We start from the raw sequence: 16265 nt of genomic DNA, 5'->3' as shown, positions 1-16265 counted from the left end.
AACTAAATTTTCTTTTAATTTCCCCCCTCCATACACGCAAACAGCGTTTTGAGAAAGTGACACCTGCAACTGGATATTTTCCAAAGCTTTTCAGCAAATAACTGGCCGTTTCATTCAATCGTCAGTTAATGGTACACAGTGGAAACCTCAGAACATGAAACTGTTCCAGCTGTCTCCTCTCACTGCAGAACATGTTGCAAAGGGAGCGGCAATACAGATTCATTACACAACATTGGGGATTTACCAATTTACAGCGTGCATTATTTATTAGTGTGTGTATCCCCTCTCTACTGCATTTGTCAAGCATGTCAGCGGCACCAGGGAAGTCTCTCATGTGGACTGTATTTTCCTCTTGTCCTTGTTTTGAGGGTAAAATCTGCATCTCTGTCTGTATTAGTCCAATACATGTTAATATTCTTCAAATGAACACATATAACTGATTGACCACTCTTCCTACACAGATTAAAAACATCACAAACCAATAAATATAGGCACACATCTCTAAATGTCATCCCCTCATTCAGGCATCTCTTTGCCATATTAACAACTTCATAGATGTGGTATGTGTCCCGAGGAGAGAAAAAATCGAGATGAATGCAGACGCCGGGTGAATGATGATGTTAAAATGCAGTTTATGCCCTGCAGCAAGGTGCGGACGCGGGGGAAGCCTTTTCAGCAGCAGGTGCTGTGACAGGGGAAGCGCTGGTGTCATAAAGTGGAAGCTCGTCGTCCGGGAAACAACTGATTCGCAGGCAACCTGATTTTACGATGCATTGATAATATATCCGAGACACTATTCTTCTCACATAAACCAGCGGAGCGGTAACAGAGCGGAGCGTGAAGTCTCGTTCACGGCGGACCTGTGAGCGATTCTCTCGCGAGAACACCAGTTGCTTAGCAACCAACCCCAACATTGACGCTAGCCTAGCTCTGGAGTTTATGTCCCGAGCAAATATTTGACACATAAACATGGAGGTAGGTTGTCTTGAAATGTTTGCGTTTGGGACTTTAACTTTCACGCCAATAATAATTTTAGCGCTCATGATAATGATAAGTTATTATTTGATAGCATGGTTTTCTTCTTTTCCTTGCTGCTGCTTTCTTGAAGTGTCTCCACAGCCAATCATCTGCCTCCATCTAACCCTCTCCTCACACACCAACGAACTTCCTGTCCTCTTCCCCTCCATCCTCTGGACTTCCTCTAAACCTCTTGCCTGGCGGCTCCTATTTTACCATCCAGATCTTCACTCGCCCTCCTCTATCCATGCCCAAACCATCTCAGCCTGACCTCTCCAACGCTCAGACAAACCATGATCTTCAGTTATTGAAATGTCCAAACACTAATCGGACCGCAAACTTGAAACTGTTGTAAATACCATTAACTTGCCAATATCACAGGTTGATTTTAATGCCAACGCTTGTGAGAAAAATCTCAAACTGTCTCTGCTCCTGCAGGAGTCGGGACCATCTATAGAGGACACCTTTGGGTCCTTAGAGGAGTTCCAGATGGTCCTGAATGAGCTCATCAGCGACACTGGCACAGACAAGATCCGCGTGGAGTACGAGAAACTCATCAGTGCGTTGAGGAAATCTCGTGAGAACGAGAAAAGGCTGATGTCCAAGTGCAGGGAGCTGAACGCAGAGATCGTGACCTCTTCAACTAAAGTCGCAGCCGCTCTGAAGATGACCCAGGAGGACGAGACAACGATTGCTTCACTAAAGAGGGTAAACTTTCAAATCATAAAAAAGTGTCAGTTTTTGTGTGCTCTCATTAATCCGCCTCGTGTCAAGCTAAAATGTATTTCCCTGGTCCAGGAGCTGGATAAGGCCTGGAAGATGGTGGATGCGTCTCACGATAAAGGGAAAAAGGACAAAGAGACCATCAAGAATTTAAAAGACGAGATTGCAAACCTTGTGAAAATGACAGAGGAGCAAAGCGGCTCCTCTGTGGACCAGCAGCAGAGGTGGGTTACTTTTCATTTTCCATAGCGATCGCTGCATCACCACTTCTTGATGGCTTTAAATCTGCGTGCTCTTCAGTGAACTTCTGAAAATGAACGAGGAGTTGACGAGGGAGAGGGATGAGCTGCTGGCAAAAGCAGAAGGGCTGAGACACAAGCTGACCGAGGCCAACTCTAACCTTCAAGAGATGGAAACACAGAGAGAAAGAGCCTTTCAGAATATTTCTCAGGTAAATATAGGAACATTTTTACTGACAAAATACACTTTGTTAAAAGTAATTGGCCACTGAGGACTTTGTGTTTCTTATTATTCTTTTAAATCTACAATCAGCTTATTTTCTCTGGGCTAATATCTTAATATTGTATCAGTATCAATGCAGAATAACATCAAAACATCTCATGCACTGTGACCCATCGTTCATTTCACAAAGCAGAAAAAAACAGACTTTTGGGCCTAAAAATATTATTTACTTTTCCCTCTGCAAAATGGACATTCGTGTCATCCCAAGGGGCTCATTATGTAATGGATTGAAGTAAAATTTAGAAAGTAATGTGACTTCATGGCTAAATAATCTCAAAATGTCTGATGAAGATGTTGATTTTCCTAAAAAGGGAAGGAAAATTCCCTTTTTCTGATCATTCAATCACTCAGTAGAAATATGTGAAGAATACTTTACGTAATATCATAAATATGTCTTTAGTCCTAATAATGATTGGCCTCCTCATTTTACTTTCCAGAGAAAAACATTGATATTATTTTAGCGTGATCCCTGTGCACCACACTGGCAATGTCAGGAATGGTCTTCGAGAATTCCTTTTAGAAAGCAGTCTACTATGGCATCCTGGCTGAGCAGAGAAGCGCAGAATATTATGTTTTTAGCAAGATATTGTTTGTTTTGTTAGCCTGAGCATGTAGCTGCAAATATGTATATCCTCTTGGGATCGTGGCTTCCCGGTTATTAAAAACCCACTCCATTTGGGCTCCACATGAAATGAAATCTAGCTCTTATGTCCCTCCTTGTCTGTATCCAGCTCCAACAGGAGCTCCAGGTACAACAGAACGAGATTTCCCGGGAGACGAGGCTGAAGGAAAAGCTTGATAAGGAGCTGAAGCAGCTTAATACTGAGATGGAGGCCAAAGTGGGGGACCTCAAATCTTTGAATCTGCAGTCTCAAAAGGCCAAAGATGAACAGCACAGAGCGGAGCAGCAGCTGAAAGAGCTGAAGGTAATAAAATATAGGAGTCAAGAAACCAACTATTTTAATATGTCCTTGTCATATTTATGTTATAGGCGGGTAGAAAACACAGACAAAGATTTCAATAAATAAATGATAATAAGAGAACAATCAATGCAGGAACCTTGAAAAAAGCCTTGTTTTTAGTCAACACTAAGGGGTTTTCTTTATCGTGTGTGCGTGTGTGTGTGTGTGTGTGTGTGTGTGTGTGTGTGTGTGTGTGTTTCAAACTGCCTTTCAATCCACAACACTTCTTCCCCGCCTGCGACAGATCATGAATGAAAGAACCAGCAAGGATCTGGAGCAGATGCACGCTAAAAACATCAAGCTTCAGCAGGAGTGTGAGCACCTCTCGTCTGTCAAAGAGAAACTCCTTCTTGAAAACCAGCAGAGTGCGAATGAATTAAAGGTACAAACACACACCTGAGCAGAATAGCACATCTCAGATCCAGTAAATCTGATTGTAGGTCATTACAATAGCGCATATTATCCCATATTAGAAGGAGATCCCAGTCATTTGAATTATTAGGACAACTGGTGTCAAAGACCTGCCTCAGAATCAATGCACTCTTCAGCCACAAATTTAAAAATTGAATTTTTTAGACTGGCCATATGGCACTGTGTGCATCACGCTGTCTATTTTTGCACATCTGTACTCGCCCTTCCAGACATGCAGGTTACGAGCAGATTGCGGAAATGTGACACCTGAGTGACCAAAGCTTTGTCTATTTGACCATCAAATGTTAAATCCTGAGAAAACATCTATGATCTTTTTTTTAAACTGAATTCTAATTGAAAAATAACAGCTAAAATGGGCTGTTATTTAGTTATAAGGTATCACAACATCATAGTTTTGTAACCATTATTTTCTCAGAACTATATAGATCAAATTGTGGCCTAGTAAAAACAGAGATGAATGAAAAAGAAAGCGGAAAAGAAAATGAACGAACGATAAACCTTCATCCCTCCCTGTGGCTGCGTCCTTCAACTTGTTCCTTTAACGTGACAGATGAGAGAAGAGGAGGTAAGTCAGATGCGGCAGGAGATTGCTAAACAGACAAAGATGAGAGAAGCCGTCCAGAAGAAGTTTCATCAAGTGGAGGAGCACAAAATCGATGCTGACGTGCAAAGGGAGACCCTGAGAGCTCAGATCAACGGTCTGGAGAAAGGTACGAGGACTCGGTTTGTTCATCGTCTCAAGTGTTTCGACACTGACATCAGTGATCTCCCTTCTCCCTTTTTTCACTCCTCGCGGTTCATCGATCCAAAGACCACACCTAATAACCTCATGTTATATTCAAACAAAATGGCAACGTGAGACAAAACCTTTCTGATAGTTTTTACATGCGTTTGCTGGGTATCCATTCTCATTCAGTTCCACTGTGTTAACTGTCAATCACGGAGTCACACCCTGAGGCCTCCCTGCTTCATCACCTGCTCAATCCTAATTGGGACAGTAATTTATAAAATGAATAATATATTACATTGAACAGGACTTTAAACTAGCTACCGAAGCTGCCGACTGTGGACATCTGTAATGAGGTAATACATCAAGTAAGAAATAAAGTTATTATCCAAGGGTTCTCCGGACAGAATCATACCTGGTAGGGGTGAAAGTTGTGGCGTTGAATTTTTGACGCAAAGTCTCCATCTCCTCTAGACCTTGAATCATCCAAGAAGCAAATTGAAGCTGACAAGAAAGCCATAGATGAGCTAATCAGAGAGAGAGACATCCTGAATAAGGTATTCGCTTGGCACTGTTGTGAAGTGGATATGCGATGTACCATCAGGCGTGGATTAAGAATACATGAGACTCCTGTGCTAAAGAAAAGCAAAGACAACCTCCCTTCAGGTTCTTTTTACAGTATTTATAATCAAAAAACATTTTCCAGCAGCCAGTAATTCAAACATATCTTTGAGTGGGTATACACAATTTTGATGTTTTTTATTTTTTGGAACAATGAATAAATGAAAGAAACTCACCTTAAAATGAAATTACCAAGAAAATTCCAAGAAATTAGAAAGCACTGAAAAAGATAAATAAATTACGGGGACAGGGCAAGTTATATTCTTTAAAACTGCTTTAGAATACACAAATTCACATTTCTTATGTTTCTCATGTGTCATGATCCCAATAAACAGAACATAATCAAATCCGCACAATCGACCGAAAAACAGCAGGACACGGTGAAGCTCCTGGAGCAGGACAAGAAAACCTTGGAGCATGAGATCAGTGGATACAGACAGGAGGCCCAGAAGCAGTGCAAGATCATCCAGCAGCTGGAAAAGGAACGTGACCGTTACATCAACGAGACCAGCAACCTCATGCAAAAGGCAAGTCACACAGGAGGGTAGTTGTACTGACGAAATCCATTGCATATTTAACCTATTTTTTTTCAGCTACAAACAGTATTAGTAAAACAGAGGTCAGCTGTGTCTCATTTTCAAAGGTGCAACAAAAGATTAATGACATTGAAGTGAAGGAGAAGGAGATCTTTGACTGGAGGAAGAAGGTCACCGAGGCGGAGTGTAAGCTGAAACAACAAGAGAACATGCTGGAGTCGGTCGTGGCTGAAAGGAACCTCTACAGCAAAAACCTCATTGAGGTTCAGGTAAGAAAAGTTCTTATTATCCAGAATTTTACAAGAGATCCTGTTGTACGTATTTCTCTTTTTCGTTTTTGCCGAACTTTAGGAAGAGATTGCCGAGATGAAGAGGAAAATGAGGACCATGAATAACCAAGTCACTCGCCTTAGAGATGAGATAAGTGGGAAGGAGTTGGCTCTCGCCAAAGACCAACAGGAACACAAGCGTTTGGAGAAGGACAACGACGCTCTCAAGGTACTAAAACAATAAGCGATCATTTGTATTTCGGATTTATATTGACTAAAGCCATGAAGTGCTTACTAGTAATTGGTAAGCATTAAAATGAGAAAAATTAATATATGGCTTTCTAAATTATAAGTTGAAGTAGGATCTTCACCTGTAGTGCGATTAAGATATGCTGAATTTAGCGTGGATACAGATGTTTCGAATTAAAAAATTAAAGCAGTTAACTTAATTGCTTTGGGATTGTGAGAAGCATCTGTGTGTCCAGTACATGCGGAGAAATTGACGATAGCGCTGACTTTGACTTTATCAACCAATCAGTGCCCCCATCTTATGGAGCAGGGCAGAAAATCTGTTAAATAATCTGTTTTAAATAAGAATAGGACAGATAATCTGTCACAGCCCGGACACCAACTATGAGATTTGAGCACAGGATGGCGCTGTTACCCAACTGATATGCACAGCATTCTGCATCACACACTAACAGGGCACTTTCACTGTATTTGCTTTCAGATGAGCTTCCTGCTGCTGTTGTAGGACAGCTTTGTAATTGCAACAATACAGTGCAATAAATAAAGGATGACCCATACCTCTGAGATACAAAACAAATACCTTGTTGCGGTGTGACATTTCTACATTGTTTGTGTTTTCCTGAGATTGTAACAACCCTCTTGCATGCAGCACAGGGCCTTAATGAAAGACAAGCTTCAAAAACGCTGTCTACAAGACGAATAGCCCGGAGCTGTGATTATTTGCCTGATTCATGCTTGTGTGCGTGTTTTTTTATTTGTTTACCTGACCTTTGCCCTGTACAGGTAGAGCTGCAGACAGCGAAGCAGGAGCTGGACGACACCAAACAGCTTGTGGAGAGTCAGAAAGCAGAACAGCAGCAGCTTCAGAAGATTGTCGCCGATGGCGACTCTGAGCAAAGCAGACTGAAAAAACAGCTGGAGCAGGTAAATAAGAGAGGATGAGGGGAATCACAAGACGGGAATTGATCTAAATTGTCGCCGTGACAGATGTCTCAATGTGCTCATTTTCTCTCGGAGCCTTTGTTGATGTCAATTTATCAAAGGTCCATCCGCCTGATAGGAAATCTGTTTGTGTTTGCTTTGGTGTTATACCAGATCAACAATAAATTAAGATAATCCATAATCGTAACAAAGCAATTTCTTCAAACCATTTGCTTTTTTCTTTTACTGAAGTAACTTTTTTATTTGTTGCTCTGACTCCATTTGTGTGGAGACAGTTGAAGATATATCCCCAGGATGAGGGAAAATATTATAGCCATTTTCATCCTTTTCCCACATTTTATTGATAGTGTAAGGGACTCTGAGTCTCTTGTTTATATTAAGGAATACAATGGTTATTTGTTTGCAATTTCTTATTTAACATTTTGATTATTAGATTTTGGGGTTAGACTAAATGACGATTTAAAATTTCAAATAAGTGTCAGTCGCTGCGCTTCTCTGTGCACTGATGTTGCTTTAATTAACTTGCAATTCTAAGCTAGAGAGATAGTTAAGCTTTTTTTTTGGCAGAAACAAGGATATACATCTGTTTGCCAATAAATACCCATGGCACAAAAACTTGACATTGATGTAGATTTTTTTTCCTGAACTGAGTACGAGTAAATGATTAAGATACGAATAAACACCATTTTAAGTTTTGCACTTTTGTTTCTCGTGTGTTGAAGTGCTTGGACATTTTTCTAATTACAAAAGAACATCATTGTCACTTTCCTCCTTTTCCTTCTGAAATCTATACTGACCAACCATTTCCTTTCACTAAATTTTCTTAAAGCACAAATTGGATTTTCCTCTGAACAATTTCATCATGAAAATGTAATGGACTGTCAAGATATGGAAGCAGTTATCTCCATAAAAACACCAGTGTTTTTCTTGTGTTCATGCAAAGCACATGTGACACATTTCTCACTCTGTCCTGTTTCTGAAACCTGTGTCAAGGTGATCCGGGAGCGGGACAACCTGGGTATGCAGCTGCTCCGCCGCAACGACGAGCGCGCCCTGCTCTATGAGAAGATCAAGATCCAGCAATCCATCTTGACGAAGGGTGACTTCCACTATAACCAGCGCATGGAAGACATCCGCCTCCTCAAGGTGGAGATCAGGAGGCTCCGGTGCAGAAAGAACGTCCTGGACCAGAGCGTCCCCGGCATTGAGGAAATGAGGTAATAAGAGACGGGGCCGAGCGAAGGACAAACAGCGGAGAAGAACGGGGGCAGGGAGGAGAAAACCTCGTCAGACATTTATTATTGCATGTGCAACGGAGCGAGGAAGCAGACGACATAACCTTTTAACTTCATGTTTCCATTTGAAACTCTTTCATCAAGTTTTAAAGCTCGCTTGGATAACCTTTCAAACTATGTCACGGAAATGATGCATTACCTTCATTAAAGTGCTTTGCATTGTTAGGGAACCAGAAAAAGGACATAATATTTACCTGGAGTCTCTTATGTTTTTGGTTTCAAAAAAGTGGCCCCCCTTGAGCAAATTTTACATAAATCACAATCTGCAACATTGTGCTACAAAAGATCAGACGCGGTTGTTTGTGTGAAATAAAAAGTTGGCACTTTGCAGGCAAGAGCTGTTCCATCTACAGAGGGAGCTAGCCAGGGAAAGGATGAGGAACAGTGTCCTGGAGGATCAGCTGAAGCCAATGAATATTCACAGATGGAGGCGGCTGGAGGTAAACTACTTCTCTGCCACATTTTATGTCTGCAGTATCGAAAATTTTACCTCCGGTTTTAGCAGAATTCATCTCATTCTCCACATTTTGTTGAATTTCTGTCTTGGCAGGGCACTGACCCTGACAAGTACGACCTGATCCAGAAGATTCAGTCCCTACAGAAGCGACTGATCACCAAAACTCAAGAGGTTCAGGAACAGGAACTCTTGTTACAGGTGACAATCTTCATTCCTCAGCCTAAACACACAGAAACACATACAATAATGATGGATTTAATTTCAGTGAATGAGGATTACTTGGTGCACTACTGTCTGTTAACACAATGTCACAACAGCATAAAGTCTTCATTTTGTTTGAAGATGCAGTTATTTTGCAGGTCGCAGTTGTTTAAGACAAGAAAAGGGAAAAGAATTAGCCAAAAGCATCAGAGTTTCAAGTAAACAAACTCATTTCAAATGGGTTTCAGTGGCTCATTGATTGAATTTAGGGGTTCACAGGTCTGAAGTGGTTTTAAAAGCCATGTAAGACAGCCTCCTTTTTCACCAACACACTGGTTGTTAGGTGATTTCGTCTCAGATTAACTCTTAAGGAGTCACTTGGGATACAAAACTACACAAACTTGGTAAGATGTTAAGCTGTAATCCGACTCTTAGTTACAAGTGTTTTTCTATGTACCAGCTGGGAAGATTTATATGCCAATAGATCTTTCTCTGTCCACCGTCTTACTGTTTCCCAATCAAGGAAAAGGAGAAGCTGTATGTGGAGCTGAAGCAGATTCTGGCCAGGCAGCCGGGTCTGGAGGCAGCCGAGCAGCTCCAGCAGTGCCAGTGGACGTTAAGAGACAGGACCAAAAGGCTGAAGGTTCCCAGTGATCAGCCATCCTTTTGTTTTCCGGCTGAATGTTCTCGATGTTTTATTACCATTATACCGTCTTAACTACGTCACCCCTGTGATCACACTTAGCTGTGACTGCCTTTAAAAGCTGCGCGGCCATTACAAAGTGATTTTCTCCGGTTACTCCTTTAAATTCTCCCCAGCTATTAAAACCAAAAGAAATATATAGCCTCCCTGCATGTCAAGTTCAAATGCCAAACATCATCAGGTCTGTGACTCCTTATTTTGGACACACATACATTATTATATCACACAATCATTCATCCTTTAGTTTACACATTTTTGTCAAACTTTGATGTTTTCAACAAATATCGGTGCAGATGGATATAAAAACTACAGCTAAGGTTCATTTAACTTACAAATGATTTCCCGCCGCCTGTTTGCTTCCCCACTGTCTGGTTTCAGCCAGTGTTTTGTCTCCGCAGGCGCTGATGGCAGAGCTGAAAATGGTAGATTCCAAGATGAATGAGTATAAATGTGACAACCAAAGGTTAGCAGATGAACTGGCCAACACAAAGAAGAAGTACCTCAGTCAGAGGAAGCTTCACAGGTGAAATCTATGAATACGATCAGTTTGTGTTTCATCTCATGCAATTACACAAGCGATTAGAGCCAAGAGATACTCATTAGTTTCTGCTGATGTCAAAGAGCCTTGAGTTGTGGCAAAATAAAAGAGGAATTTTTTAGTTATCGTTGAAAGTTGCATCATCCTGAAGCTTCCATTACTTGTGTGTGATGTTTGGCTGATGCGAATGTCGGTAAAGTCAAATGTGTTGCCAAAAAACAAAATGTTGCCTTTTACACAAATGAATATTGATAGGTGGTAAAGAAGTATGAATGGGACAGTTACAAAAACATCTGACCACTAAACAATCTAAATGACAAACCTGTCATGACCTTTTTTCTTATATTCATACATTTTTTACGCTTTTTCTTCCCACCACTTTCAACTTGTTTATTAATGTTGCCCTGAATACTGAATGACATTAAGGACCTCGCTAAGCCTAAAGGACTTAGCAACCATATTCTACACTTGACAATATGTACAAGAAAATATATGAAGAATCAGTCAAAATCAATACAACATACGTTAGTTTGAGTGAATCGGACCTACTGGTTTGCTGCAACTCCGCAATAATAATGATGCCATTCTGTGGATAAGTTAGCACTCTGGGAGCAGTTAGCTGTCGTCGTGATTCAAGGGGTCAGGATGGGTCATGTGATAGACACATTCAACAGATTTATAGACAAGCAGCACTTCTTTAAATACACCCTGGAAGCCAATGCAGAGCCTGGAGAACTGAGGTGATAGGAGTCCCCTCAGACCCGAGCAGCAGTATGCCCAATGACCTGACACTCCCTGCTTAATCCAACCAGCTGGAAAGCATGAAGAGAGGTTTGTCCGCACCCTGCCTGGATACCAGTCCTCTGACATTTTCTTTCATTGATATTTCTTCAGCGAGCAGAGGAGCAAGACCAAGGTGGAGCAGCTGGAACTGCTGCCGCAGCTCAGCAGCAAGGCACACTTCACCGGAGGAGGCTTCAGGATTGACAGCTCTGTCAAAAGATAATGTCTACATTTTAACACAATATTCTAGTCGAGTAGGTTTTATTTATAGTAATTACTCAATATAATCCTACAAGTAAATATTGAAGCGGGCATAGGGCTATTTATCAAACACCTATCTCTTCCCTTTTTCCGTTGTTTTCCAGTGAAAGACAAAACTAGTCTGTATGAGCTGAAATCTGTTTTCAAAATGTATATTAAAAAGCTGTGATTATTTTAATTTTTCATATTTGTAAAAACCCAAACAATGCTCTAATTCTACACAGCATCATAAAAAAATAAAATAAACTACAAGACACCAACACATTGCATGATTGTATTATTGCCCTGGAAGAAGACACGCTCCATCCTGTGTATATTTTTAATGTGATTTTAGTATTTATAATTCAAATAACTTCCCTCAAACAATTTCCAGCAGGAAGGAAATTACATGTCTTAAGATTGTTGTAGATAGCCTCAAGAGATGCAGGTAATACTGAATGATGGAACGATGGAAAAACGGAAACCTGACAGCAGACATTTGGGTTGGAGAGTCCGTGCAAAAAGGCAGATGATTTGTTTCCGTTAACATTTTAGTTTTTCACTTTGAAAAAACCTAGTAAGGGAATTAGTATATTTCTCTCTCACTCTCTCTCTGAAGAAACACTTTAAATGATTAGCAATTGGAAAGATAAGGCATTGTATTGCAGTTTGGCAGTGCGGCTGATGTCTGGCTCAAAGCCCATCTTACCAGTGTTGTATAATCCAAGAAAGACCACCGGTCACTTCTCGGGCACCGACTGATGCAACGACTGAAATAGATCATTTTAAGGACAGATTTTAAGGACTGTTCTGGTTCTGAAGCAATAACGTATGTCACCCCTGGCGACCTCCGGTGGTGATCATGCATTGACGCATGTTCAGGTTTGAGACAAAACTGCAGTTTATTAGTTTTGTTGAAAAAATATTAAGATTCTTGTATTGTATATGTGTATTTTTTATTTTATAACATTTTATGAGGGAGCAGACAAGTCTTGCCTCTGTTAAGACCAAACCAAGCACACATACAATACTCCAAAGTTTACCTGACACACGTTTTACTTATTTGAATTTGAACTGGGCCAGCCTAGTTTTGTTGTAAGCCCTCTAATCCCAGTAGGTAAGTGATTTATATGCATGAGGAGAAGCTTGAAATCGAACTTCAAGGAGAACAGTATTGATTCATTGTCCCCACACAGCAGCATTTCATTAAAGCAGGTTAGCAGACTAAATGTGCGCTAGTCAGTGATCAACTGCCATTAGTTTACTTACCAAAAATGTTACTCATTCAAAGTCCTTCCAACATAGGGATGTATAGAATTAAGACATGAATAACACACCCGCTATAACCTCAAGTATAACGCATTTAATTTGGTCAATGTCTGAACCAAGATGAAATAATATACATTAATAATGCATCCATTTTCTACTAGTGAGTATAATATTTTTCAAATAACATGAAATGAATCACAAGCTCAGTGTTTCTGGGACCAACCTGATGATATTTTGTTGAATCTTTGTGGAATCAAATACTGTCTTCCAAACAGCCTGATGCATTCAAACACTGTAAAAACAAGATCTGAGTGTCAGAGTAGCATTCTGAACATTTAAGAAATAAACCTTTGTATCCTCTACACTTAATCAGCATCAAGTTGCTCATTTTGAACATCCTCAGGTGAACTATTACATGGTTGGAACCCAAAAGGCGACGCTGTTAACAGTATTTTAAGTCAGCGAGAGGCTGAGTTTTCTTTTCTTCCACTGTGTAGCTTGTCTTTTGCCAGAGCAATTGTGGTATAACCATGGCAACGGTCCTCTTTGCTATGCTGGGCTGTGTGATGTATGCTGAGCTAGTAACAGGAGGCCTCTGACAGACAAACCCCCACCTCACTCAGTTGCTAATGAAGCCAGTGTGGTCTGTTTGTTGGATTTCCGTCACACTTCTTATGTGTGTTTCATGCTATTGCATGTGTTTATTTACGTCTACTGCTCAGGATTGCATACTGTGTGGATGTGAAATACGTTACGCACTATCTCATTGTTGTTTGGCAAGCATTTTTTTTTATAAACTGCAACATTGCTATCCAATCAGATGGGTGCAGCACCTCCTGTGCACTGACGTCATGTATTCACTGATTCAGTCGGTAGCCTCTGTCTGCCTTTTGCAGTTTTTTATTGCTTGTTTTGGGGTTGGGTATGTTTTAATCACTAAATTATCTGCTAACAGCCTTGTTACCAGGAGGCAAGATATACCACCAATACCTGTGGACTCCCAGTTGATGGGCAGCAGAAAAATCCAAAGTACCTCATTTAAAATTAAGTCCTTCCTGAAACACATTACATCAAGCTGTAAAAAGCTTAATCGCTCAAATCTGCTCATATCTGAGAGGAGAGTGTTTTGACATCAAAATAGATTTTCCATATTTTAGTATTTCCCAGTTCCCGGCGTAACACTAAAATGTGAACGGTGATGTAAGTGTGTGTGTGTTGATACTCTTGCAGCTGAAGCTTTTAGACAGAAGATTTAACCCCAGCCACAGATTGGAACCAGGGATTATACAGATTTTAAAGCCCAGGCTGTGATGGAGGCAGGGGTCAACATAATTTTTCATTAGAATTTATCTTTTACCATGCCCTATATCGACTTTTGACTTGATCCAGGGGAGGTTCCATGCTTTCTTTGTGCAGTATCCAGCCAGTTGGGGTTTCTTTAGTATGCGTATGTCGTCTATCACTTCGGGTTAGCACAGATCACATTTAGTTAAAACCATTAACTTTGCATTGAATAGAAAAATATTCACGCTCAGAAGACAAAACATAAATTGCCCTTGTACAAAATAATGTGGACAGTCATAGAATAATGCATAATCACGTAACAAACAAAATGTGATCAATTTTGCTGACTGATTAAAAAAGTTGTGAGATGTGAGTGTTTGTTATGTTTTTATCCTCTGCTGGGAATTAAAAATGCTTTATATATTATTTTTTCCCCTTGCCAGCAGGGGTTTAACTCAAATGGTTTGAAGATATTTTGGGAGAGCATAATAAACATTATACACTTGGACTCACATTATACTACTCTGAATCAAGTGACAACATTAAAATTTGAATAAATTCAAATTTGGAAACACTTTTACAATTTCCAAATCATCTACTTTTTCCAATGTTTCTGGAGAATAAAGATCAGGGTATTTACTTGGCCATTTCTTTGCTTTTACAGCTTTCTGGCAGAACAAACCTTGTCCTAAAAAGTGATGGAGATTTACTTAAACGTTGCCCGCATTTGTTATCAGTTCAGTTCACTTGTGAGAGAGGTGGCAAACTCTCACCAGCACAGACATATGACCACTCTTTAGAAAGAATCGAGCCTGGCAGGGCCGTGTGTTGGCCCCCAACAAAACCCGTCACAGTTGCCGGTGCCAAAACAGAGCCAAGAATGTTCCAGATTAGGACAAAATGTGTGACTATAGAAAGATGGCTTGGTTTGCTGTGGTGCTGCCACTTGAACCTCTCTCTGTTGAGAACCTTTAAGGAACGGGTGGTAAAAATCTGAATCCTCTGGTCCAGAGGCTACAAAACACTTGTGATTTAGTTGCATCATTTCCTGATTGCTAAAAATGAATCTCTCATTTAAGATGAAAAGCCTCATCTTTGTTCTATTATTCCGCGTGACCTCGAGGGCAGGTGAACAATGTGTGTGTTACCAACCTGAGCCTTGAGGAACCGGACCGGAGGCAGCGTTTGCTGGAACCTTCCGTGGCTGAGGAGCAAAAAAGGAACGTGCAGGGATAGTTTTAAATTCTGCAGATGAGATTAAGCAACATTTATTTGACAAGAGTAATTCAAACCGTTTGACAAATCCTCACACTTTTCACATTCCTCACACCAAGTATTCTTTACTTTCCATACAACTTTCCCATGAAAGTCAGGACGTTTCTGAATACAACATTCCCAACAAAGTGTTTCACAATAAACACAAATACATGTTTAATGAGGTCTTATATTCTGAAATGTATACAATGAAGACTTTGGAAGTGAATAAAACCTACTTTGGCTTCCAGCTTCTGGGCACTGATTTCTTTGTGGAACTTGTTCAAATAAACAATTAAAACATTAAGCTTATCAAACAAACAAGATAAATACTAAAAAGAGTTTTCCCTCTTTTCTTTATGAAGTATAGAAACTCTTTATGTGGGCAAAAAGCACTGAGCGGTTGCCATTACAAAGACGATGGCAGGACTACAATAAAACTAATTTGTTAACTTTGGGCTCATTGTTGATGGTGACGCTTGCTAGTTACTACACTGCTAGCGAACAACAAAACAGACAAAACAAATAGATAAAATATTTGTTTCCCTCTTTTCTTCATGAAGAATAAAGACTCTTAATGTGAAGAAATAGCAGCGGGTGGTTGCCATTACAAAGACTACGGCAGGATTCAAATAAAATTCTTTAATACTTGATAACTTTGGGGTCAGCGTTGGCGACGATGCTTGCTAACCACTGCGCTGCTAGCTAACTACCAAACGTCTTGTTCTCTGCCGCTAACGTCGTACACGATTCAAGTCCATCTCCATTTAACATCTAAGTGGTTTGCGGACTCCATATTTAATATTCGGTTTAGAAGCAGAGCAGTGTTGCATAGACAGCTCTCCGGAGTGACCCCAGCTAAGGTGCCATGTTTGAACCCCAAGCGCCTAGTGACCTCTGCGGTCTCTGCCGAACCAATGTTAGAGCAAAGGGGGGTCATTTCCTTAAATTCTAACAGTGTGTAATAGTAAGGGAAAAATAAAAGGTGGGGATGGCTGTCAGGTTTTGTTTGTCTTAGTGGAGGCTATTTTTATAACCCTCCACGTGGGCTGCAATGTTCTCCCTGTGCCGCAGTTGTTTCTCCGGTGTATCCCTGACACATACATGCATGAACAAGGGCTTCTAAACACTGACATTAGCTCTGAAAGCCAGCCCTGTAGTTTCCTCGACTTTACCCCTGGTCCCCTGTGACCCCTTGGTTTATTACACGCCCAGCTCTTCGTAAATGGACTGCATTTATA

The 16265-nt window shown here is 40.6% G+C and overlaps 1 protein-coding gene and 1 long non-coding RNA gene across 2 annotated transcripts; one reads left to right on the top strand and one right to left on the bottom strand.

Moving 5' to 3' along the window:
* The first annotated feature begins 905 nt into the window (after positions 1 to 905).
* On the top strand, positions 906 to 11495 carry cfap58 (cilia and flagella associated protein 58). Its single transcript, XM_086160517.1, has 18 exons — positions 906 to 975; positions 1456 to 1725; positions 1816 to 1964; positions 2041 to 2191; positions 2994 to 3188; positions 3469 to 3606; positions 4207 to 4366; positions 4858 to 4940; positions 5340 to 5531; positions 5648 to 5809; positions 5892 to 6038; positions 6842 to 6982; positions 7994 to 8217; positions 8627 to 8735; positions 8846 to 8950; positions 9477 to 9596; positions 10055 to 10179; positions 11089 to 11495. The coding sequence occupies exons 1-18, from the start codon at positions 970 to 972 to the stop codon at positions 11198 to 11200; spliced, it is 2589 nt and encodes an 862-aa protein (XP_086016643.1). The 5' UTR covers positions 906 to 969; the 3' UTR covers positions 11201 to 11495.
* On the bottom strand, positions 10969 to 14939 carry LOC147226668 (uncharacterized). Its single transcript, XR_015107198.1, has 3 exons — positions 14923 to 14939; positions 12710 to 12778; positions 10969 to 11186 (listed from the first exon to the last, which is right to left on the bottom strand). It is a non-coding gene; the product is annotated as an uncharacterized LOC147226668 (long non-coding RNA).
* Positions 14940 to 16265: the final 1326 nt, after the last annotated feature.

Source organism: Fistularia commersonii, chromosome 15 (assembly GCF_037954325.1).
Source record: "Fistularia commersonii isolate RoL2024-O1a breed Wild chromosome 15, RoL_Fcom_v1.0, whole genome shotgun sequence".
NCBI classification, from domain to species: Eukaryota; Metazoa; Chordata; class Actinopteri; order Syngnathiformes; family Fistulariidae; genus Fistularia; species Fistularia commersonii.
Note: the sequence above shows the minus strand (reverse complement) of the source record. Positions and strands in the feature narration are given on the sequence as shown.

Excerpts from the sequence above, each read along its gene's own strand:
- cfap58 (XM_086160517.1), top strand. Across the intron at positions 3,189-3,468 it reads AGCAGCTGAAAGAGCTGAAG|ATCATGAATGAAAGAACCAG; the intron begins GTAATAAAATAT and ends CGCCTGCGACAG. Across the intron at positions 10,180-11,088 it reads AGTCAGAGGAAGCTTCACAG|CGAGCAGAGGAGCAAGACCA; the intron begins GTGAAATCTATG and ends ATATTTCTTCAG.